The sequence below is a fragment of the Podarcis tiliguerta genome, assembly GCF_965153285.1.
Source record: "Podarcis tiliguerta genome assembly, chromosome: Z".
Lineage (NCBI taxonomy): Eukaryota > Metazoa > Chordata > Lepidosauria > Squamata > Lacertidae > Podarcis > Podarcis tiliguerta.
The window spans coordinates 2627732-2652727 of NC_139553.1; the positions used below are offsets into that span (position 1 = coordinate 2627732).

Below are 24996 nucleotides of genomic sequence, written 5' to 3' on the forward strand. Positions count from 1 at the left end.
CAATTATGTGATTCTAATTCTCTCAATGAGCAACACTTCTACTAGCTGTTATTTATCTATCTGCTGCCCTGCGTGAACTCCCAGAACTGTCATCGCCGTCAGGCTTGACAGCAAGAAACCAGACCGGGAATTAAACTGCTCAAAGGGTCTTGTTTGGCTTTTGTTGCTACAAAGTCGGCAGACCCCTCCCCGCAAACCGTTTCCATGGATTATCTGCTTCTAGAGGGCTGCCATTTTATTCCCAGAGCAGAGGCTTACTGTTCCCATTGTGCAACCTAGTGATAGAACATGGTCATCAGGACTAGCAAGGCAAATGCAGAGAGGATTCCGCATGGGTGTAGCCAGGATTTTTTAGGGGAGGGCAGGCCTTTTGTTGGGGGGGCAGGTCTTTTGTTAGGGGGGCAGAACCTCAGTTTGCTATATATTTTAATTTATTATGATTTATTTAGGGGGGCAGCTGCCCCTCCTTGGCTACACCCATGGGTCCTGATAGGATTTGCACCCTAGGCATGCTCCAGTTTCAGAACCCAAGAAATCCACACACACAACACAGTGATTAGTACAATGGAAGATTATAGAGGTCTTGTCCTGTACTGAAATTATATCCTCAGATCCAGAAATATTAGCCTCTGATCTCAGATAGTTGCAGGTTGTGTGGTGTTGTGATGGCACTTTGGACATGCTCAGAGGCATGGCAACATTCTCAGCTGTCACTTCAATGGTGGCTGGTGCTTATTGGGACTGTTAGGGTGAAAGGCAATAAACCAACAGCAGGTGGCGCCAGAGCCAATGAATGACGGAATTCAGTAATTCTGGTTTTGTACCCCATCCTCCTCATCTACAAGTGCAAAACTGAGATGGAAGAGGAGGAGGAAACCGGAAGACAAGCCAACCCCCTGGACAGGATGTAGGTAAGTAGGAAGGTAGGCTGGTAGGGGCTGACTAAGGGCAGAATGGGGTTGGCGGGGGCAAGGCCCCAGTCATCCTCATGGACCAGCCTTCGTTGGTGGTTAAACCTGAACTCAAACAGGGCTCCTGCTTTTAGCTCTCCAGGGGGTCCTTTTTTACACAATTATCTCAGACTGAAGGACAGCTTTAAAAGAGGGGCCACTGCCATCATCCATGAACGAGCGTCTCCACCCCCATCGTTCTGCCTGGACACTGAGGTCCAGCTCCAAGGGCCTTCTGGCGGTTCCCTCATTACGAGAAGTGAGGTTACAGGGAACCAAGCAGAGGGCCTTCTCAGTGGTGGCGCCCACCCTGTGGAACGCCCTCCCTTCAGATGTGAAGGAAATAAGCAGCCATCTTATCTCTAAAAGACACCTGAAGGCAGCCCTGTTTAGGGAAGTGTTTAATATTTAATGCTGTATTGTTTTTAAAACTCGATTGGGAGCCGCCCAGAGTGGCTGGGGAAACTGAGCCAGACGGGCAGGGTACAAATAATAAATCATTATTATTACTATTATATAAAATGCCAAAAAGGAGGGAGCTACATGGGCCTCCAAAGGAAATCTATAGAATTGTAGAGTTGGAAAGGGCTTCATGGAACCCCTTGCAATCAAAAGAATCCTTGAGAGAGGAACTTCCAGCCTCTGCTTAAAAACCTCCAATGAAGGAGAGTCCAACACCTTCTGAATTAGTCCATTCCACCACTGAACGGCTCTTACCCTCAGAAATGTCTTCCTAATGTTTAGTCGGAAACTCCTTCCTTGTAATTTGTATCTATTGGGTCCTCCCTTCCAGAGCAGGAGAAAACTACCTTGCATCATCTTCCATGTGAAGAGCCAGTGTGGTGTAGTGGTTAAGAGTGGTGGACTCGTAATCTGGGGAACCGGGTTCACGTCTCCGCTCCTCCACATGCAGCTGCTGGGTGACCTTGGGCCAGTCACACTTCTTTGAAGTCTCTCAGCCCCACTCACCTCACAGAGTGTTTGTTGTGGGGGAGGAAAGGAAAGGAGAATGTGAGCCGCTTTGAGATTCCTTAAAGGGAGTGAAAGGCGGGATAGCAAATCCAAACTTCTTCTTCTTCTTCTTCTGAAGGTCGTTTGGGTATATCCTGTCTCCTCTCAGTCTTCACTTCTCCAAGCTACACATACCCAGCTCCTTCAGCCACTCCTCATAAGGCCTGGTTGCCAGACCGGTCGCCCTCCTCTGCACACTTCCCAGCTTGTCAATATCCTTCTAAGATGGTGGTGTCCAGAACTGAAGGACAGCTTTAAAAGAGAGGCTGCCACTTTCTTCCCCTTCCTTCCCCTCTATGGCAGGAGGGGAGGAGCCAGCTGCTGAGGCTGCACCACTCTCGGCTCTGGGCTTGCCCCCCCTTTTTTTACATTGGGGGCCTGGACCCCCTCCCCCAAAAGGGTTGGGTCCCATGGAGTTGGCACTCCTGAACAGGAATATTTCTGTACTTCCCTTGACCTGGACTCTACCCATGCCCCCTTGGTCATTTCTGATATTTTTGTGTTATGTTTACGGATGGCGCTGTGGGTTAAACCACAGAGCCTAGGGCTTGCCAATCAGAAGGTCGGCGGTTCGAATCCCTACAATGAGGTGAGCTCCCGTTGCTCGGTCCCTGCTCCTGCCAACCTAGCAGTTCAAAAGCATGTCAAAGTGCAAGTAGATCAATAGGTACCGCTCCAGCGGGAAGGTAAATGGCGTTTCCGTGTGCTGCTCTGGTTCGCCAGAAGCAGCTTAGTCATGCTGGCCACATGACCCAGAAGCTGTACACCAGCTCCCTCGGCCAGTAAAGAGAGATGAGCAACCCCAGAGTCGGCCACAACTGGACCTAATAGTCAGGGGTCCCCTTTACCATTTACCTATGTTGTTGTTTAGTCGTTTAGTCGTGTCCGACTCTTTGTGACCCCCTGGACCAGAGCACGCCAGGCACTCCTGTCTTCCACTGCCTCCCGCAATTTGGTCAAACTCATGCTGGTATCTTCGAGAACACTGTCCAACCATCTTGTCCTCTGTCGTCCCCTTCTCCTTGCGCCCTCAATCTTTCCCAACATCAGGGTCTTTTCCAGGGAGTCTTCTCTTCTCATGAGGTGGCCAAAGTCTTGGAGCCTCAGCTTCAGGATCTGTCCTTCCAGTGAGCACTCAAGGCTGATTTCCTTCAGAATGGACAGGTTTGATCTTCTTGCAGTCCATGGGACTCTCCAGAGTCTCCTCCAGCACCAGAATTCAAAAGCACCAATTCTTCGGCGATCAGCCTTCTTTATGGTCCAGCTCTCACTTCCATACATCACTACTGGGAAAACCATAGCTTTAACTATACGGTGTCTCTATGCATCACAGTGGGTTGGATTTGATAACCAACTCTACAATTCTGTGATGGAATAAAAGAAAACTAAATAGCAGAAAGGCTGCTTGCTGGTTTCCACGAGCTTTGAGAGGGTGCACCTGCCCCCATTGGGAGGCGGCAGAGAAACAGTTCCAAGCCCTGCACCAGCCTCTTGGAGAATGACAAATGGGTCTAATTTTAAACCTCCCCAGAGCTGCCTCCGTCTTTGTCAGAGAGCCACGTGGCAGGGAGTAGATGAAGCTGGCTCTTCTCCTCCACTCCATCATCCCGTTCAACTGAGGTGCAGGAGAGCTGTCTCTTTGTCTGCTCCCCACCACCACCCTCTGAAACCGAGCTCAAATTTTCATCTCACTCTGATATATTTTTAAATTCATCTTTCAACTTTGCCCCAGAGAGGCAGAAAGAAGAAGAAGAAGAAGAAGAAGAAGAAGAAGAAGAAGAAGAAGAAGAAGAAGAAGGGAGTAGGCATGGGCTGTCGACAAGCAGTGAATTTGTTCACCCAGCGCTGCATCAAGATAAATATCATACTCATTTTATTGGTGGAGTTTAATAAATAAGTCATTTTGGGAAGAAAAGAAACTCCGGGGGTTTTGAATACTCAGGAGGAGGGGGGCAGAGAGAGAGGAAGCATGTCTGTTTACAGCAAAGTCACCGCAAAATAGGTTTTGAGTGGGAGGGCTTCTCATACCAGCATTATTATTATTTTTTGAAAGAAAGAAAAAGGTTTATATATTCCCCTCTCAAACATAATATTCGGTTACACTATAACAGGGTGAAAAATCTTCACAATCTTTCTGCCTGCTTGGCCTCTTCCCTGCTCATCAAACCAGTTCCTCCCTGGGAAGACCTACGTTTTGCTGCTTTCAACCTCATTTATCTAAGGGAGGGGTGGGAAGCCCCAGGGCTGTGGAACAAAGATAGCCCCCCAGGCATGTCCATGTGGCCTGCAGATCTCTCACTAGGCCTCACACCCCACTCTGGACATAGCCCCCACTGCTGGGTATGCCTAGAGCTGGGGTAAGCAAACTTTTTCAGCAGGGGGCCGGTCCACTGTCCCTCAGACTTGGGGGGGGGGGGCGTGTGGAAGGAAGCAATTCCTATGCCCCACAAATAACCCAGAGAGGTTTTTAAATAAAAGGACACATTCTCCTCATGTAAAAACACGCTGATTCTCGGACCATACTTAGCATGGACTTAGCAGGCGATGGGGCCAGATCCGGCCCCCAGGCCTTAGTTTGTCTACTCATGGCCTAGAGCAGCCTTTCTCAACCTGTGGGTCCCCAGATATCCCCCTCGGACATTCTGCATGCCAAGCAGACACTCTCTCTGATCCTCTAGGCCAGCGGTTCTCAAGCTGTGGGTCCCCAGATGTTGTTGGACTACAACTCCCATCATCCCTCAGCTCTGACCTTGCTAGCTAGGGGTGATGAGAGTTTTAGTTCAACAACATCTGGGGACCCACAGGTGGAGAAAGGCTGGCCTAGAGGATCAGAGAGAGTGTCTGCTTGGCATGCAGAATGTCCGAGGTTCAGTCTCTGGTGGCATATCAGGTTAACAAGGATAAGAGGTAGCAGGCATCCCTTCTCTGGCTGGGACTGCCCCAGATTGCTAGTAAGGTAAAGGTCAAGGGACCCCTGACCATTAGGTCCAGTCGTGGCCGACTCTGGGGTTGCGGCGCTCATCTCGTTTTATTGTCCAAGGGACAACTTCCAGGTCATGTGGCCAGCATGACTAAGCCGCTTCTGGTGAACCAGAGCAGCACACGGAAACGCCGTTTACCTTCCCGCCAGAGTGGTACCTATTTATCTACTTGCACTTTGACGTGTTTTCGAACTGCTAGAATGGCAGGAGCAGGGACTGAGCAATGGGAGCTCACCCCGTCGCGGGGGTTCAAACCGCCGACCTTCTGATCGGCAAGTCCTAGGCTCTGTAGTTCAACCCACAGCGCCACCCGCATCCCTAGTACCGTAGGCCTAATAGAAAAGGTAGCTTACTCCGCTTCCCTAAAAAGGAGATAAAGCAGAGAAGCAGGTGAAGAGCAATTTTGAGAGGGAGATGAAAGCCAGAGGGAAGGCAGAAGCAGGCTAGGGCATTTGTAGATAATTACAGGTTTGGGGGTACAGAGACAAGTTTGCATATTCTAACTGCATATGTATAGATGCCTTTGGGCAAATTAAGATGGCAGGTAGTTTTTTTGGGGGGGGCTGCGGGTCGGGGTGTCTCACCAGCAGGGCCCTTCACTGTGCCCTGCAAAACACAAGCGGAAATACATTCTTTGAAGTTCAAAAAGTGAGTAGTGGAAGAAGCAGGAGATGAAGGGACCTGGTGCAAAAAGTTCAGGCCACCTGCTAGCAGTGCCTCTCAGGCAGAGCGGCTGGAAGCAGTGTGGATAGGGCCATGGAAAAGCCTTTAAGGCTGGGGGTGGAGCTGAGAAGAACCAGTTGGGAAAGGCAGGGGAGCAGAGCCCACCCAGCTACCCATGTTGGGTGCTTCACTGCACCAGCTCAAGTGCAAGTGTGGTGTTATGGTTAGAGTGTTGGACTGAGACGAGGGAAACCAGGGTTTGAATCCCTGCTCAGTTCACTGGGTGAGACACAGGGCCAACCATGCCTGGCCTACCTCAAAGGAGAGGGAGAAAAACCATGTATGCCAGCCTGAGAACCCTGGTGGTATACAGATAAAATGAATGAATGAATGAATGAATATAGGCTAGTCTGTGCATGCAGCAGATGTTGAAGTCATTAGCATTGCTCATGCAAGCTCTAATAAAAAAACAAAAACAGGCCAAACTTTCATCTCACCCAAGAAGCCACAGGCCACCTCCACGGAATGCACTTAAACGTTACACTGCCACTTTAAACTTTAAACAGTGAGGGTTTCCCCCAAAGAATTCTGGGAGTTGTAGTTTGTTAAGGGAGCTGAGTGTTGTTAGGTGCCCCCTCTAAGAGCTACAATTTCCAGTGTTCCTTGTGAAGAGGGGTTGATTGTTAAACCACTCTGGGAGGAGAATGAAGGGGGTGTCTCAGCACCCTTAATAAACTACAGCTCCCAGAATTCTTTGGGGGAAGCTACAAGTGTCTTCAGTGGTGTGAACGTGGCCACAAATCCTCCCAGTGGAACCAGTTCCACGCCTTCAGTTGCCCCACATCAAGGAACCCCAGAGTAATCAAGCCACATCTGTACACATGGAGGAAGGCAGCCAGAGTTCATCCACAGGAAGGGGAAGGCTATGAAATAAAATCAGGGAAGGGCAGTGTCCACTCACAGCAGGGGAGGCTGGAGCAAGGGGGAGCAAGAGCCCGGCTGAGCTCAGGAGGCTGCTTGCTTTTCTGCAGCCATTTATTTTATTTATTCGTTTTATGTAAGGGATTGTATATAATGCCCCTCTTAAGGCATGCCAGAGCGGTTTGCCGCATAGAGTTCAACAAAAATAAAAACAATTGGAATCCATCAGCACACTGCACAATTAAAATAGCAGTTGAAAAGAAAAGAAAAACCACTAAGTGGAAACTTTCAGTGTTTAAAGATAGCATCCATCCACCACTTAAAATACAAATCACTGACATGCATAAGAGAAGGTGTCTGTCCTAAACTGATCCCTGAAAGATAATAAAGCAGGTACCAGATGTGCCACAATTTGATGCAGCCACAGATGAGAGCTCAGTTGTTATAGGATCTCTGCGAACACTCTGAGCCTCAGTGGAAGGTCTTGGCCTCTGGGTGTGTTGACAGAGAAGATGTTCCTGAAGGGAATTTGAAGGTCTAAGCCAGCATCTTGAGTTGGGCTTAGAAGCACACTGTGGAACCAGAGTAGATCCTTTGCAGACTGGTGAGATATATTGCCAATGAACTACAGTTATAGCATCCTCTGAACAACCTTCAAGGGCAGCCCCTTATTTGATGTACTGCAGTAACCTAGATGGCATGTTTCCAGCGTGTGACTCAGCATTTCTGGACTATCATTGTCCAGAAGAGGCTGTAGCTGGTGAAGACACCTATCCAGGTTAGAAAGCACTCTGCGCTACTGGGGAGTCAGGCGTCTCAAGTGATAAAGCCAGATCAAGCAGTATTCCCAAACACTGAACTTTCCAAGGGAGTTCAGCCCTATCCAAACAGATTTAATCCTGCCCCTCCTTCCTGGATTAGGGGACCACCCATCACAGCACCTCCATTTCACCAGGAGTCAGTTTCAGTTTATTGGCCCTCATCCAGCCCATTAGCAAGCTCAGACAACAATCCAGCTCTTCATGGGAATGCAAAACAGCACGGGGGACAAGACGGAAGGCAGTGGAACCCGGTCACACAAATGCCAGGCCATGCAGGCAGGAGTGGAACCACTAGGTAAAGGTAAAGGGACCACTGACCATTAGGTCCAGTCGTGGCCGACGCTGGGGTTGCAGCGCTCATCTTGCTCTATAGGCCGAGGGAACCGGTGTTTGTCCGCAGACAGCTTCCGGGTCATGTGGCCAGCATGACTAAGTCGCTTCTGGCAAACCAGAGCAGTGCACGGAAACACTGTTTACCTTCCTGCCAGAGCGGGGTACCTATTTATCTACTTGCACTTTGTCGTGCTTTTGAACTGCTAGGTGGTTAGGAGCAGGGAGCGAGCAATGGGAGCTCACCCCGTCGTGGGGATTTGAACCGCCAACCTTCTGATCGGCAAGTCCTGGGCTCTGTGGTTTAACCCACAATACCACCCACGTCCCATAGTGGAACTACTGCTGTACCCCAAATCCTGAGTCACACAACTGCCCTCAGAGACCACCCTGGTCAAAGGTTTCAGAAGTTTCCAGAAGAACTAAAAGGTCCATGCTCCCATCTCTCTCGTGAAAGAGACCATCCCATGCCAGAATTGGGTCTGAAAGCCAACTTAAGTGGGTCACTAGATTTAGTGGCTTAATAATGATGGGCACAGACCCTTCAAGTGTCCCTATTTTCCAGGGACGTTCCTGATTTAGAGAAGCTGTCTGATTTGATCCAGGAATGTCCCGCTTTTCCTTAGGATGTCCCTATTTTCATTTGAGAAATATTGGAGGGTATCGAGTCATCTGGCCCCCAAGCTGTCTGAAGGCAACCGTGTATAGGGAAGGGTTTTTTTTTTAAGGTTTAATGTTTTATTATGTTTTTATATATATTTTGGAAGCTGCACAGAGTGGCTAGGACAACCCAGTAAGATGTGTGGGGCATAAATAGTAAGGAATGGGACATCCCTATTTTCATCTGAGAAATGTTGGAGGGCATGTGGGGATGAGTGGTCGGGTGGGTCCTGAACTGGGGCTCAGCTTAACCACCACAAGCAATACCATCAGGGCAGAATTTTAGAGCAGGAGTCTTGAGCCCCCCCAGTGCAGAATGAGCAGGGGGTGGCAGCCCATATGCAGCAGGGCCATCTCAAACACATTACTACCTAAAGAATGCCCCATAGGACCAGGAATTCCAGAATCTAAAATCCCCACTTGCCATACCACTGCCCAGTGGCTTGTCACTCATCCTCCTGCTGCACCAGTGCTGAATTCCCATTTCTAACCCTAGCAGACTGAGCTCCAGACTTCAAGGCTTACACTAGCCCCCTTCAGAATTTCATCAGCTGACCCCCACCCAAGGGCCAATCCCAGCACACCAGGCCTTAGAAAAGTGGAGTCTGTTTGCCTCGCCCTCTCTGAGAAACTCAGGCCACACTCAAACCGTGCATTTCAAGCAGGGGCAAAACTAGGCTTCATTTCACTCGGATCAAAGGCCCTGTTTGCCTCTGGCATGTGCAGTTGTGTAGACAGAGAGAGAGAGAGAGAGAGAGAGAGAGAGGCTGGGAGCCTCAATGGCGTGCTTCTGGCCCATGCTGAGGTCCGGTGTCCATTAAGTCACTCTCCAAACTCTGCCCTTGACATGCCTCCAGGGTCCACCCCGCATTCTCCTGGGGAAATGCCCCTCCATCTACAGTGGGGAGACAGCCCATAATGAGGACAAGGAGGTGAGCTGGAGACCCTTAACTTATCTAGGTTTGTTCCTCTGCCCTGCATGATGAAATGGTGAAGGTTTATCTACGATTGGAAAGATGGAATGGCTGGAGGGGGGAAAGAGAAAAACCAGGTTAGCTCCAGAACTGTTCGCTGGGGTTGCCATGGATACCGTTTAATCATCGGGGATGAAGGCTACTGGTTGCCATGGCAACCCGCAGGCCCAGAGAGCATCCCGATGCAATCATGTCATCGGTCGGGCTACAGTAACCTTCGTATACTCAAGAACAAGGCTGGGCCTGAACTGTGACACCCTGAGGTGGCCATCATGACAGAAGACGGAGGCTGTACACTAATCGCGGGCTCTGGCTCCAGGGTCTGAGCATGGCCGGCTGCCTTGACAGGAGTGACCAGAGCAATGAGTAAAAAGGACTGACAGGGCAGCATGCCCCTAGCTTCTTGTTTTGCCACAACAACTTTGCTTAGTTTAAAGCCACTCTCTCACACGATACATTTAAAGCACTGTGATACCACTTTAAACAGCTGTGGTTTCCCCTAGAGCATTCCAGGAGTTGTAGTTTGTTAAGCATTATTAGGAGGCCTTCCCATTCCGCTCCCAGAGCTAGAGTTCCTAGCAAACCCTGGGAAGAGGGTTTATTTTGTTAAACCACTCGGGGTGGGGGGGATTGTCTTCTAGAAACTCTCAAACCACTAACAAACCACAGTTGCCATGATTCTTTGGAGCGGAAACCATGGTTGTTAAAGTGGTATGATACTGCTGTAAACATGTCAATCAATCAATCAATCTTTATTACGGTCCAGAGACCCAACAAATTGTTACACAGCAATGCACAATTCCACAGGTAGGTGGGGACGCTTTAACGGGTGGAGATCACCCAGGTGAGAATGCAGAGATGAGCGCTCATGAACTATCCCATGAACTGCTACCTGAGAGGGCACCATTCTATGCGGAAATACTCGTGGACCACTGTCTGCTGACAGCAAGAACAGTGGAGGAAATTATCATCAAATTAGAAAAGGTAACGTCTCTTCTGACGGAGTTGGTGCTTCTGGAGGCCAGAAATAGCTCCCTCAATACTAAAGAGGCTGACCACAGTGTTGCCCTCCCCCAAGACCATCCTGTACAGGGGTGTAACCGGTCTGGACTTGATAACCGAGAGACTACAAATAGTAAAAATAACAAAAGCGAAAGTAGGGACCTGATCCTACAAAGCACTCAAGTAGCTCTCGATATACAATGGTAAACATACAGTGCAGATGTAGCAGGATAGGAGAGCTGAAAATAATGCCAATATATTTCACATCTGGCAGCCAATGTGCTGCTTTAGTTTCAAATAGTACATAAGGAGGCGAATCCAAAAAGCCAGGGGCACATATTTCCACGGCTATCTATTGGCTACGGTGGCTCATTTGCCAGAATTAATGTATTTTGGTTTGGGTGGGTGGGGGGTTGACAATAATTTTTATTGATTTTCAATTACAATGATCCAATGGTATCCGCATTATAACAATGCCAAATTACAACACCAATCCCAATCATTCAGATGCCAAATTATATAATTTAGGTGGCCTCCTGCGTGCTAGAATTGATGGTTTGATGATTTACTTAGTTTCTGCATTCCAAGATCTTATTCCTCTCAATTCCATTCCATTCAAAATAACCATCCCTTATATAACATCTGCAACATTCACGACATCCATTTGTCTTGACACATTAAATTATTTATAAACTTATAGGTGAAGCTATATCCTTATTCCTCCTGTTTGCGACACTTATTCTGTCCGTGGTGTTCCTTCCTTCCTTCCTTGTTAAAACTTAAGTCTATCTTTTCCCAGCCAATGCTTCCATCATGCCTTGGGCAGAGCTAACATCCCATTGTTGTTTCAGAAGTTCTCCATTGCTCTGTCATGTGGTTCATTGTTTTACAACTTTTACCAAAAAGCTCCCCAAAATCCATGTTCACATTGTTTTACAACTTCAACAGCAGCTGCGAAAATCACACTGTCCCAGTATAAGTCCTGTTTTCGACATTTCGCACGCCCCTTCTCTACCTAGGAAAGGTGTGATCTCATGTACTTCAGATAGCTCAGTAATGAACCTCCTTGGGAAGCAGGCAGATTCCGTTCATCCCCCCCTCCCCCGTTCAGCCAAAGATAAGCAAATATACTTCCAATTAAATTACGTAAATTCCGAGTCCTTTTAGCATTATTCAGTTCAGTCCGCAGATAGTAGAGAATAGGGAAGGGCCTGGGAGAGATCCCCTGCTGGAAATCCTGAAGAGTCTCTGCCGGTCAGTGTAGACAAGCTTGAGCCAGGTGGACCAAGCCAGTACAAGACAACTAGTTGTGTTCCTAAGTCAAGGGCACCACCTAGACTACAGTACCGGCTGGCCTGAACATTTCTTTGTTTGACCCCCACAAAGGCATCAATCCCAGCCTCAGAGGCTTCTTCTTAGTTACTGAGCAACTCACATCTGGTGTGAGGACACCCCCAGCTCCCTTGGATCATGGCCCCTGCCTGTTGCTCTTGTTCTTATCTGCCTCTGGCTTATGCGAGCTCACAGCCAGTTCTCCCTAGGGCACTGGACCCCACCTTCCCAGAGTTTCGACCATTTCCAAAGCGTGTAATAAATGGAGGAGCAGTGATCACCTACAGTTCTCATCACTGAAATGTCCAGACCAGGAAGCAAGAAGAAATACCGACGAAAGAAGAATGGCAGACAAAATTAATGGACTACGTAGAATTGGATAAGATGACAGGAAGGATTCACAGAAGATTGGAAGAAATATACAAACTATTTCAAGAGCAACTGTAATCAACAAATTACGGTAGTAGGACTACAAGAAGTTTTGTAAGGAGGAATATATGAAATATTGCAAAGAGGATAAAGAAGAGAGACATTAGTCATGATACTTAAATGTAATAGTGAAAGTAAGAAATGTAAATTAAGTGGAAAAGATTGGAAAATTTTCAGATGCGATTGATGGAAGTAAAAAAAAATGGTATAAGATATGAAAGTATGTTTAATAATTGTTGAAAATTATATGTTAAAAAACTAATAAATATATATATATGAAATGTCCAAGCCAAGGAAGGTCAAATTTCCTTTACAACTCTGTAGCCAGCTTTTCTTTCCAAGCTTAGAAGGAGAGGAATATGCCTCCATTCTGCCTCACACAACAATGCAGAGCTAGCCAAGCATCTTCTGGGTGCAGCATATGTACTACCCCCCCCACACCCACTTACCTCTCCTGCATGCCCACCCTCACCCCATCAAATCTCACCCCAGCATCTCTGCAAAGTTTCCTCCTTTCACCTTGGTGCTGGTACCACTAGCCCAAATGCCAAACCTTTGCTGTGATTGGGGGGGGGGGGGCTTCAGTGGATGTGATTATTGCTGTGTATATTTTGATTTTTGTGTCTTACCTGTAAGCTACCAAGAGAAAATTGCGTTATGGGGAGACATCTAAATAATGATTTTAAAATAAAAGTAATCAAACAAATTATGGGCATCATTTGTGGTTACATCTGCAAGGAAGAATCTTTTCTTTGAACGGCCCTGAGACCTCTGGGTATATAAAGAAGAAGAAGAAGAAGAAGAAGAAGAAGAAGAAGAAGAAGAAGAAGAAGAAGAAGAAGAAGAAGAAGAAGAAGAAATAATTGCTCCAAATCTGAAAATTCAGATCCCCAAAAGTTGTCTGGTGGCTGTACCTTGTGGCTGTCACTTAAAAGTAGATCTATGAGCTTTCCCCCTACAATTAACGTCATGTACTCTGTCACATTGCCTCTTACTCACCTTTTCTCTAAATGAAAAAACTCCCAAGCACCGCAGTCTTTCCTCAAAGGAGATTTGCTCCATACCACTAACATATTCCTGGAAACAGCTTTGTGTCTATGAAACGAATCCTCCTGCTTAGAAGAAATTATTGACCAAAGCAAACAGCCCCTGCCAACATTCCAGGGCTCCCCTCCCTGCTCATAGCCAATATTTCTCATTTTTGAACTCTCGGTTTGAGCTTCTCTTCAGCCCCATGAGTCACATCGCCTCAGAAATGAATAACTCTCGGGGAAGGATCAGTGGGAATGAGAATGAATTTCCTTGTGTTGTCAGATTTTAGGTAAGGCATGACTCAGAAAAGAGCAGAGAAAGGGGAACCCCTGGAGTGGTCTCGCCCCCACAGCTAGAAGGTGGTGAACTGAAGAAGCTGCATGTCTGGAAAGAGCAGAGAAGGTTCTCTCATGGAGTTCATAAATACCCTCACATTATGTCTCATGAATAGGGCCAGGCCAGCCCTTTCAGGCAGCAAACTGAGCCAACTGTCTGAGGCAATTTCTGATTGGAAACTGCTCCCGGCCCCGGGCCCCCAGTTGTTTGCCTGGCAATGCCACTAATGCCATCAAAGACTGCCTGGCAAGGCTCTCCATCCCACATCTTTCTCTTGGAAGTGCCAATGGGGTCCTTCCTCACTGCGAGGCGTTTTTGGCAAGGTGGTCAGGAAAGCCCCTGCACCACGGGCGCCATTTGCGGCAGTGGCTACCAATACTGTTGAGCCTGGGCATGTTTAGCCTGGAGAAGAGAAGGCTGATAGGAGATACAATAGCCATCTCCCAATGCCTGAAGAGCTGTCACATAGAAGAGGGTGCAAGTTTTCTCCTGCTCCAGAGTGGAGGACCCAAACCAAAGGATTCACGTTGCAAGAAGATTCCAACTAAACATCAGGAAGAACTTTCTGAGGACAAGAGCTGTTTGACTGTGGAATGGATGACCACAAATGGCAATGGACTGTTTTTAAACAGAGGGTGGATGGTCATCTGTTAGGGATTGAGGTTGAATCCTGACAAGACAGAAGTACTGATTTTGGGAAACAAGGTGGGCAGGTGTGGAGGACTCCCTGGTCCTGAATGGGGTAACTGTGCCCCTGAAGGACCAGGTGTGCAGCCTGGGAGTCATTCTGGACTCACAGCTGTCCATGGAGGCGCAGGTCAATTCTGTGTCCAGGGCACCTGTCTACCAGACTCATCTGGTACGAAGGCTGAGACCCTACCTGCCCGCGGACTGTCTTGCCAGAGTGGTGCATGCTCTGGTTATCTCTCACTTGGACTACTGCAATGTGCTCTATGTGGTGCTACCTTTGAAGGTGACCCAGAAACTAGAGCCCAGAATGCGGCAGCTAGACTGGTGACTGGGGGCAGCCGCCGAGACCATATAACACCATATAACACCGGTCTTGAAAGACCTACACTGGCTCCCAGTACGTTTCCGAGCACAATTCAAAATGTTGGTGCTGACCTTTAAAGCCCTAAACGGCCTTGACCCAGTAGACCTGAAGGAGCATCTCCACCCCCATTGTTCTGCCAGGACACTGAGGTCCAGCACCGAGGGCCTTCTGGCAGTTCCCTCCCTGCAAGAAGCCAAGTTACAGGGAACCAGGCAGAGGGCCTTCTCGGTAGTGGCACCCACCCTGTGGAACACTCTCCCATCAGATGTCAAAGGCAAAAACAACTACCAGACTTTTAGAAGACATCTGAAGTCAGCCCTGTTTAGGGAAGCTTTTAATGTTTAACAGGCCACTGTGTTTTAATACTTTATTGGAAGCCGTCCAGGGTGGCTGGGAAGACCCAGACGGATGTGCGGGGTATAAAATTATTATTATTATTATTATTATTATTATTATTATTATTATTATTATTATTATTTTGCTGTGATTCCTGCATTGCAGGGGGTTAGACTAGATGGTCCTTTGGGATGCTTTCCAACCCTACAATTCTACCATTCTCCCTGTGTGCAAATGTGCTTGCATTAATGTGTGCACTGTGGGGAAGACAGCAGGAATGCGCACTCCATGTCCTGGGAGGGAGAGTGTAAGATCTTATTTTTAACACCGCAACTGGGTCAGTAGCTGCCTGGAGTTGAATGAACGAACCGTATGAGCAAGCACATCAAGGGAAAGTAAAATAAAATCAAGCACACATCGCTTGCTGAAGCCCAGCGCAGGGGATGCTCAGGACGCCACCTGCCTAGTGTACTGCCCTATAGAGCCACACTTCCAATGTGAAAAAGAGAGTCAGTGTGGTGTAATGGTTAGAGCATGGGTAGGCAACCTAAGGCCCGGGGGCTGGATCCAGCCCAATCGCCTTCTCAATCCAGCCCACGGACAGTCCGAGAATCAGCGTGTTTTTACATGAGTAGAATATGTGCTTTTATTTAAAATGCACCTCTGGGTTATTTGTGGGGCATAGGAATTCATTCATATCCCCCCCCCAAAAAAATATAGTCCATAATAGCAGATTAAGATGATGGACTATATGGAACTTGCTGAACTGACTGGGAGACTCCGAGACCAGAGAGATGAGAAGGTGGTAGCAGATTGGAAGAAGTTTAAGGAATATTTGAAAAACTATGTTAATATTTAAATCTTAGAATAGCTTTGGAAGTGGATATAGGTGGTAGGGTTAGAAGTAGAAGATAGTGTATTTTATAAGTGATAAAATGTGAAGGTTTTATGATTAAAGTAAGTGTGTGGGGGGGGGAAGATGGTTAGAAATTATGATATATGTAAATTGCTAAAGATGAAGTAAAATGAAAATCAGAGAGGTGGGATTTGGGGAAGCCCACTTAACAATGTTTAGAAAAATAAGGATATGTATTGTTTGTCTTTTCTGTTTGTGTTTTTTATTTGTGTCATAAAATGAATAAATTTTTTTTGGAAAGAAAGAAAGAGAAAGAAAGAAAGATATAGATGATAGATAGATAGATAGATAGATAGATAGATAGATAGATAGATAGATAGTCCGGCGCATGGAAACGCCGTTTACCTTCCCACCGGAGTGGTACCTATTTATCTACTTGCACTTTGACGTGCTTTCGAACTGCTAGGTTGGCAGGAGCAGGGACCGAGCAAATAGTATTCATCTATTTAATAGTCACTTGTTCTTTGGGTTGTTTCTTTTAAAGGAAATGCAGGTTGAAACCCTCCCCTCGGCCATGGAGAGTGACCACTGAGTGACCTCAGCTGAACCTATTTCACACGGATGTTGTGAGGATAAGATTGGGAAAGGGATGGAAAGATGAGAACCATCTTGAGGCCCTGGGAGGAAAAGAAGAGTATCAATATAATATGCAAATAAGTATATTTCTAAGGACATAAGAAGATTCTGCTGGATCAGGCCCATGGCCCATCTCGTCCAGCATCCTGTCCTCAGCCCAATATACCTGAAGGAGCGTCTCCACCCCCATCGTTCTGCCCGGACACTGAGGTCCAGCGCTGAGGCCTTCTGGCGGTTCCCTCACTGTGAGAAGCAAAGCTACAGGGAACCAGGCAGAGGGCCTTCTCGGTAGTGGCACCTGCCCTGTGGAACGCCCTCCCACCAGATGTCAAAGAGAAAAACAACTACCTGACATTTAGAAGACATCTAAAGGCAGCCCTGTTTAGGGAAGTTTTTAATGTGTGACATTTTAATATATTCTTAATCTTTGTTAGAAGCTGCCCAGAGTGGGCCGGGTACAAATAATAAATTATCATCATCATCATCATGGTCACCCAGATGCCCCAATGGGAAACCCATGGGCAGGAGAAGAGGAGGTTAAGGGGTGATATGATAGCTATGTTCAAATATATTAAAGGATGTCACATAGAGGAGGGAGAAAGGTTGTTTTCTGCTGCTCCAGAGAAGCGGACACGGAGCAATGGATCCAAACTACAAGAAAGAAGATTCCACCTAAACATTAGGAAGAACTTCCTGACAGTAGGAGCTGTTCGACAGTGGAATTTGCTGCCAAGGAGTGTGGTGGAATCTCCTTCTTTGGAGGTCTTTAAGCAGAGGCTTGACAACCATATGTCAGGAGTGCTCTGATGGTGTTTCCTGCTTGGCAGGGGGTTGGACTCGATGGCCCTTGTGGTCTCTTCCAACTCTATGATTCTATGATTCTAGGACCCAAGTACAAGAGCCCTCTCTCTTCCTGTGGTTCCTGGTATTCAGAAGCATTGCCGCCTCTGACTGTGGAGGCAGAGCATCGCCATCATGGATAGGGGCCACTGATAGCTTTTTCCTCCATGAATTTGTCCATGAACTTGGCCACTCAAGTTAGTGGCCCTGCAGTGCCTCCCTGCAGGAGAGAGATCTCTACTTTAAGTCTGCATCAAGAAGGACTTCCCTTTATCTGTCTTAAATCCTCCAAGATTTGACTTCATTGGATGTCCACGAGGTCTATTGTTACGAGAGAGGTGTTGTGTCATTCACAACCGCATATGTTTTTCTTGTCACCTCTTACCTTTTCCCTAAAGCAAAAATTCCCTAAAGTCCCTAAAATATGGGAGTTGCACTGGTGTGCAGGAGAATGAGGGTCAGTGTACAAGAAAATATACGGCTGTTTGACGATTGTGTAGCATCACACCAGGACTTCCATTTAGCAGTGTTTCAGGCACTCCACACACAAGGTTTTTGAAGAAGGAATATTGGCACTGCCCTTATTATTTAGCGATTATTTATTATAAGGTATTTTTATACCCAGGGCGGTTTACAAGAAACAGCAAAACAATTAAAATGGAAATGCCAGCACAACATTATTAATAAATGGAAAAGGCTGTGAGATCCCAGAGAGCGTCATAAAACAGTCAGCAGAATTAAAATGGCATTTAAAATGTTTGAGAAAGTAATAAAAGTCTCTGCCTGGTGCTGAAATAATAACGAGACCAAAGCAGCCCCCTGAATCACAGAACCATAGAGCTGTAGAGTCCAATCCCCTGCAGTTAGGAATCTTTTGCCCAATGTGGGGCTCAAACCCCTTAACCTGAGATTAGGAGTCTCATGCCCTACCAAAGGAAAGCTGCCCCACACTTTAACCACCCATGAGGCCCTCAAACAGCTGAGACACCCACAGGTGGCCCCCGCTGAAGATCTATGCAGGCACTCAACTATACCCTGGCTCCAAGCTTTGGACATTAAGTCTATGATTCCATCAACATTGGGTTCCATCTAGCATTTTGTTGGATATAGAGTTGTAGCTAAATAGGAGCCCTACTTAGAGTAGACCCACCATAGTTTCTTGATGTACATGACTAACTTTGGTTCATTAATTCAACGTCTGCACTGAGGATAACTTTGTTGGATACAACTTGAAGAGGCTTAGGCAGCCTTTCTCAACCTGTGGGTCCCCAGATGTTGTTGAACTACAACTCCCATCACCCCTAGCTAGCAAGGCCAGAGCTCAGGGATGATGGGAGTTGTAGTCCAACAACATCTGGGGACCCACAGGTTGAGAACCACTGGCTCAGAGGAAAGGAAATACACATGAAGTGAAGATGACAGGGGCACCATTAAGAGGCAAACTGGGATGAGGATGACCCTACCATGAGGCAGAGAGAGGCCACTGCTTCAGATGGCAGGTGCTGGGGGCAGGGGGGGCAGTCCTCCTGCTGTCCTCCCTGCCGTGAGTCCTCGTGTGTGTGCCACACAGCCTGGCCTACAGCCCAGGAACTACTCTGCTGTTTTCAGGTGCAGTGGAGGACATTATGAGTGTGTGTTTGCGTACAAACCATTTTGTCCTTCATACCAACTTAAGAAGAGCCCTGCTGGATCAGGCCAATGACCAAACTGGTCCAACATCCTGTTTGCACAGGGGGTAACCAGCAAGCAGGACCAAAGTATAAGGGCAATCTTAGTCCATGTGCTTCCAGAAAGCAGCATTGAAAAGCATTGCTGCCTCAGAATGTGGAGGCAGAGTGTAGTCATGGTGGCTAACAGCCATCAACAACACTATCCTTCTCCATGAATTGTCTCCTAAAGCCATCTAAGTTGGTGGCCATCACTGCCTCCTGGGGAAAGGAGTTCCATAGTTTGCTGACCTTTAAAGCCCTGAACGGCCTTGGCTCAGTATCCTTGAAGGAGCGTCTCTACCCCCATCTTTCTGCCTGGACACTGAGGTCCAGCGCCGAGGGCCTTCTGGCGGTTCCCTCACTGCGAAAAGCCAAGTTACAGGGAACCAGGCAGAGGGCCTTCTCGGTAGTGGCACCCGCCCTGTGAAACGCCCTCCCACCAGAATGTCCAAGAGAACAACAACTACCAGACTTTTAGAAGACACCTGAAGGCAGCCCTCTTTAGGGAAGCTTTTAATGTTTAACAGACTGCTGTATTTTAATACTTTGTTGGAAGCTGCCCAGAGTGGCTGGAAAGACCCAGCCAAATGGGCGGGGTATGATTTTTTTAATATTTTTATTATTATTGTCATGCTGCTTGAAGAAGCACCTCTTTTTATCTATCCTGAATCTGTGTGTCCCCACCCCACCCCTCTCTTTTGCTCTTGCCCTTTCCCACTCTTTTGACACACACACACACACACACACAATAATTGGAAAAAGAAAAATTAACATTTGCTTATAACATAGCTTACGGTTACATCTGGACGTATGGCAACCAATGTCAGAAGTGGAGATTTTGACATATTTCCTTTTTAAAAAAGCTCAAAAACATCTCTCTAACATAGCTGGGAGCATTACAGAGCTTCCAGCCACTCACCATCTCAACTTACCCAGAGTGGCATTTTGTGCCATGGGCCTGCACCCTGAGTCATCTAAGTACCTAGTGATACCCTTGACTGAAGGAATGGAAAGCCCAAGGTAAACTCACAAGCTCTGACTCCAGAACTCTAGAACCGGAGAACTGTCATCTAGCCATCTAGTCATCTAGCCATCTAGTCATCTAGTCCAATCTCCTGCAATGCAGAAGTATCAACTACTCCAACTCTCTGCAATTTCAAGATATTCTTCTAATTGAATCAAAATCCAGGGGGAGGGGCACAGCAAACCCGGGAGATAACGAAAGGAACAAAAGAGGAACAGGGTAAATGCAAAATTCACTTGTTTCTGCTTATAATCTGACAATTCTGTCGAGCCATAACAAATTTTTTTTTCCCTTCAAGGTGCAACAGAGGAACCTGGCTTCCCACCTGGAAATAATTCTCTGCTGAGCAATCCAAAAGTTTGCATCCTCCTTGCACCAACAGAGTTCCACACCATGTAGCCGCCGTTGGTTAGTCCTTTCGCAAATCCCAGGGCCCCAGTCTTATCCATGCGCCTTATCAACCAGCAGATTGAGAAAAGGGGAAAAGTGGTTTACCGTTTCAACCAAGGAAAACATCGGCTAGAGAAAATTACCCCGGCTGAGTGGCCTGTTCCTGCTTCTGGACCGGCTTCGCTGCCTCTGTAGACGTGACCTCCGCAGTAGACGGTAGTAGTAAGAGGGTCTCCCACAACTTCTCCTACCGTTGACCGACATGTCTTCTCGCCTCACGCTGTCTCGCTTTCTTTTTAGATCTCTCTCTTATGTGCAAGGCTAGCCCCCACCCAGATCTTTCTACCTTCTCAGTTTACAGAAGAAAGTAATTTTTTTTTTTGTAAAAAAAAAAAGGAGGGGGAGGGAGGGAGAGAGGGAGAGAGGGAGGGAGAAGAGGAGTAGGGAGAAATAACAATTTAAAAATCGGGGGTCCTCAAAGGCAGCCATGGGCTATTTCAGAAATAAAAGCCAGGAACACAGTCCATGGCTCCCCAACCAACATTCTCAGCAGCAGGCAATATAAACACAACATAACCATTCCCACCCCCTTCTCCTCTTCAAAGATAAGCTCTTTTTTCAAGAGTTGGAAAAAGGAAGCAGGAGATTGTGAGCAAGTTAAGAAGGGGGAAATCCTGGACTGGACTCCCGCCACTAGGGATGTCTGGGTCTCGCTTGTTTGTCCTCGTGGTTTCCAGCTGGCTAGCACTGCCTGCCTCTTCTCCACCATGAACCCCTTTTAGGTAGGGGGTAAGAAAGAGAAGTTCAGCTCAAATCTGAACCTAAAGCTGCCCGATTTCTGCCTCCCGAAGCAATGTGCAAACTCCCTAAAATTCCATACTTCTCCAGATTTTGTTGATGCAGTTCTCTGGCCAAAATATGCACGGCAGACGCTTGCATTGAGGAAGTGTGCATCATAAAGAGGCAAAAATAACAGAGAAAGGTGCTTTTAAATGGTTTAAATGTGTTCCTTAGCTTATTTTTTAAGTGTATTGTTTTGCAAATGCATGGTTTGCAGCCCTGAGGCAAGGCAGGAGATAAATGTCATAAAGAAATAAAGAATCCATATGAAACCATGTTTGCCCAGCTAGTATTTTTCTGGTGTGCTACCTCAGAAGCAAGAGAGTAGAGCCCGGCAGTTGGATCTCACTGAAACCATGATGGAATGAGAAGTTCACAGACAATAGTTTTACATCATCATCACTGGATGGTACTCTGAGGTAGACTGCTTCTGAATAGGGAGGCTCTACTTCGAAGCGCGAAGAGCTGGCGAGTCCGTCATCCTGCTTTCCACAGCAGTCACAGAATCATAGAACTGTGGGGTAAGAAGGCAGCTCCCAAGGAGTTGAACCGCCTGCAATGCAGCTAAAGAACCCCCTGGCAGGTGGCCATCAACCCTGGTTGCCCCAGGAAGCCCCCAATCAGGGCAGAGGCATGGTGTTGCTCCTCCCCCTGTTGTTTTCCTGCAGCTGGCCTTCAGTCATCCTTCCTCCTAAGAGTCCAGGCCAGGTTTTGCAGCTCCACGCGAGGCACCCTAAAGTAACTTTCTGAAGGCCCTGTGGAGCGGGCCAATCAACACATCATGTTCGGGTCAAGCAAACACGAACACAGCTGGCTGACAGATGACTCCTGCTCTTCCTGTGGGGTGCAGATGAGGGAGGGAGTATGCCTGCGCCTTCTCTTCCACCCCACCTCTGGGAGCTCCTTTTAATATTTACCTGCTGGCCGAAGAGGCTGCTCTCTCAGCAAGAGACAAGAGAGCATAGAATCATAGAATCATAGAATCATAGAGTTGGAAGAGACCACAAGGGCCATCGAGTCCAACCCCCTGCCAAGCAGGAAACACCACCAGAGCACTCCTGACATATGGTTGTCAAGCCTCTGCTTAAAGACCTCCAAAGAAGGAGACTCCACCACACTCCTTGGCAGCAAATTCCACTGTCAAACAGCTCTTACTGTCAGGAAGTTCTTCCTAATGTTTAGGTGGAATCTTCTTTCTTGTAGTTTGGATCCATTGCTCTGTGTCCGCTTCTCTGGAGCAGCAGAAAACAACCTTTCTCCCTCCTCTATATGACATCCTTTTATATATTTGAACATGAGCAAGGCAAAACCCTCTCCCGCAAAACACAAGAAGCATTTCAAGGAGCCAGTAAGTGGTGGGGGGGAAATGGCCAGTCTCACAGAAGTGCTTCAAAGAAGATAAGGGCCCTTATATAAAAAGATTAATGATACTCTCCCCAACCACCACCACCACTCCCTGTTAGAGCAGAACGGAAGCACAATGGGAATGATTAATGGTGGTGGTGACAAATCATGGATGGCCAATATGGGAGGTTCATCCCTCCCCTGCAGGTGTGAAGGCTGAGCCGGAGGCAGCTGTCAAAGGGGAGCCAAGAAAAAAGACGCCAGGGTCGTGGTCATTGTTCTGACCGGTGTGGCTGGACTGCCTGGTGGGCAGCAGCTTGAGGTGAGCCATGATCATAGGATCATAGAACTGTAGAGTTGGAAGGGACCACAAGGATCATCTAGTCCAACCCCCTGCAGTGCAGGAATATTTTACCCAAGGTGGGGTTTGAACCCCACAACTCTGAGATTAAGGGTCTCATGCTCTACTAACTGTGCGGGGAACTGAAATGTGGCCCAGTGGCAGAACACCTACTTTGCACGCAGGAGGTCTCCAATGCAGTCCTTGGTTTGTAAGAACCTTTTGGTGTGGCAGCACCCCTGCACTTTGGAACACCTGTTGATATCAGGCAGTTGTTAGGTGACCCCTTTTCCCCTCAAAGAGCTACATTTCCCAAAGTTTCATTTGAAGAGTGATTGGTTGTAAAACCAATCCCAAGTCCCAGCCGTGACCAACATGCCATCAAATGGACCGTGCTGAGCAAAGGGACCCGCTCAAATTTGCCAGTCCCTTTGGGAGATTCACTGGTGGCACAGAAAAAAAGATCAATAGAAAAGAAGAAGTCCAAGATCCAGGATGATGCCAGGGTCCAAGTTTGGAGCAAGTACTCTTTGCTGGGAAAACCCCAGCAGGGATTTAAAATTGCAAAATATGCAGCTGAGTAAAGTTTGGAAATTTAGGTTGTTGGACCTTTAAAAATATCCCCTTCCAAGTTCCTTCCAACATTCCCTCTTCTTATAGCATAGAAAAAGACCACATGTTCTTCACATGCTAGTCTCTTCGCACACTGAGTTCATCAGGTAGAACAAAAGGGGAACACAGGCTTGATTGTTGTTGTTGTTTAGTCGTTTAGTCGTGTCTGACTCTTTGTGACCCCATGGACCAGAGCATGCCAGGCACTCCTGTCTTCCACTGCCTCCCACAGCTTGGTCAGACTCATGCTGGTAGCTTCAAGAACACTGCCCAACCATCTCGTCCTCTGTCGTCCCCTTCTCTTTCTGCCCTCCATCTTTCCCAGCATCAGGGTCTTTTCCAGGGAGTCTTCTCTTCTCATGAGGTGGCCAAAGTCTTGGAGCCTCAGCTTAAAGGATCTGTCCTTCCAGTGAGCATTCAGGGCTGATTTCCTTCAGAATGGAGAGGTTTGATCTTCTTGCAGTCCATGGGACTCTCAAGAGTCTCCTCCAGCACCAGAATTCAAAAGCATCCATTCTTCGGCATTCAGCCTTCTTTATGGTCCCGCTCTCACTTCCATACATCACTAACAGGCTTGATTACCTATTCCCAAAGTGACCTAAGGCTGGCAGGACATTTACTCCGTCTTAACCCCTTCATGCATTGATTAGATTTAAGCATGTTTGTTATATGAGGTTGGTAATCCCACAGATATTTTTTTTATTAAAGATTTTCTTGTTTTACAGAAGTATGTGTAATGTCTTAATCCCACAGAATTGAAGTGGGGCTCACTAGTAGAACTTTAGGTGATTTTGCCCTTTTCATGTTCAGTCAGAAGTGCCATTTTTTTGTGTGGTGGCTGCCATTTTGGTCCACAATGCTCTGGTGCACTCCAGGGCACTGTGGGAAAAACAAAATGGCTTCTGGGCTGTGACAATGGAACAGTGCTGTTGTAAAGAAGGAGGCTGCCAGAGAGCCCCTCAAAGCTGTTTGAGAACTTCACACACACACAAACTGCTGTTTCACAATGGTCCAGAAAATCCAAGCTGAATGTTCCCGCTAGATAACTTTTTCCTTCAGCTTCATTCTATTACACTCATTAAAACTATACTCAGATAGAAATAGCCTGACATTCAGCAAAAATTACCTTAAGGTTCTCTGGCTCAAGAGAGATTTCTAATCACTGAACATTGCAGTTTGCTCCTGTCCCTAAAAGGCTTTGCTGCAATCCCCACCACCCCATTTTCTAGGGGGAGGGTGGAAATGTTGCTTGCAATTGGACTTCTGAGAGCTCAGATTTATTCCTCAACTTGCGGTGGTTTGTGCAAGATCGTCAGAAATTGCTGGGTCAGCACCAGAGAAAATTCTAAGATGGCTGCAGGGAGACACTAATATTGGTTTGTTTGCTTCCCGAGTGAGAACAGCCTTCCATAGCCCGAGGGCTCTGCCAGCTACAGAGAGGCCAAGATCAATCATTCATAAGAGCTGGCAGGGGACACATTGCTACCCAGTGACTGCTGGTGCCCTGGGCAACCTGTGCCCCCTGCCGTGAACTCTGTTCCGACCCAAGAATCCCCAGCCAACAGAAACAAAA

General features: G+C 47.3%; 1 protein-coding gene across 9 annotated transcripts in view; it reads right to left on the reverse strand.

The window, feature by feature from the left end:
* The window catches only part of DAB2IP (DAB2 interacting protein), a 312170-nt gene that overhangs the window by 243217 nt on the left and 43957 nt on the right, over positions 1 to 24996 (reverse strand). For 2 of the 9 annotated variants that reach the window (XM_083422915.1, XM_083422920.1), the window contains exon 1: positions 20223 to 20342. The exons of 1 other annotated variant lie outside the window; for it this stretch is intronic. In XM_083422915.1, the coding sequence (XP_083279041.1) occupies positions 20223 to 20292 (70 nt within the window). In that variant the 5' untranslated portion in view covers positions 20293 to 20342. Of the gene's footprint in view, positions 1 to 20222; positions 20890 to 24996 lie in introns of those variants that run through there. 6 more of the 9 variants (XM_083422917.1, XM_083422914.1, XM_083422907.1 and 3 more) reach the window with 5 other exon arrangements.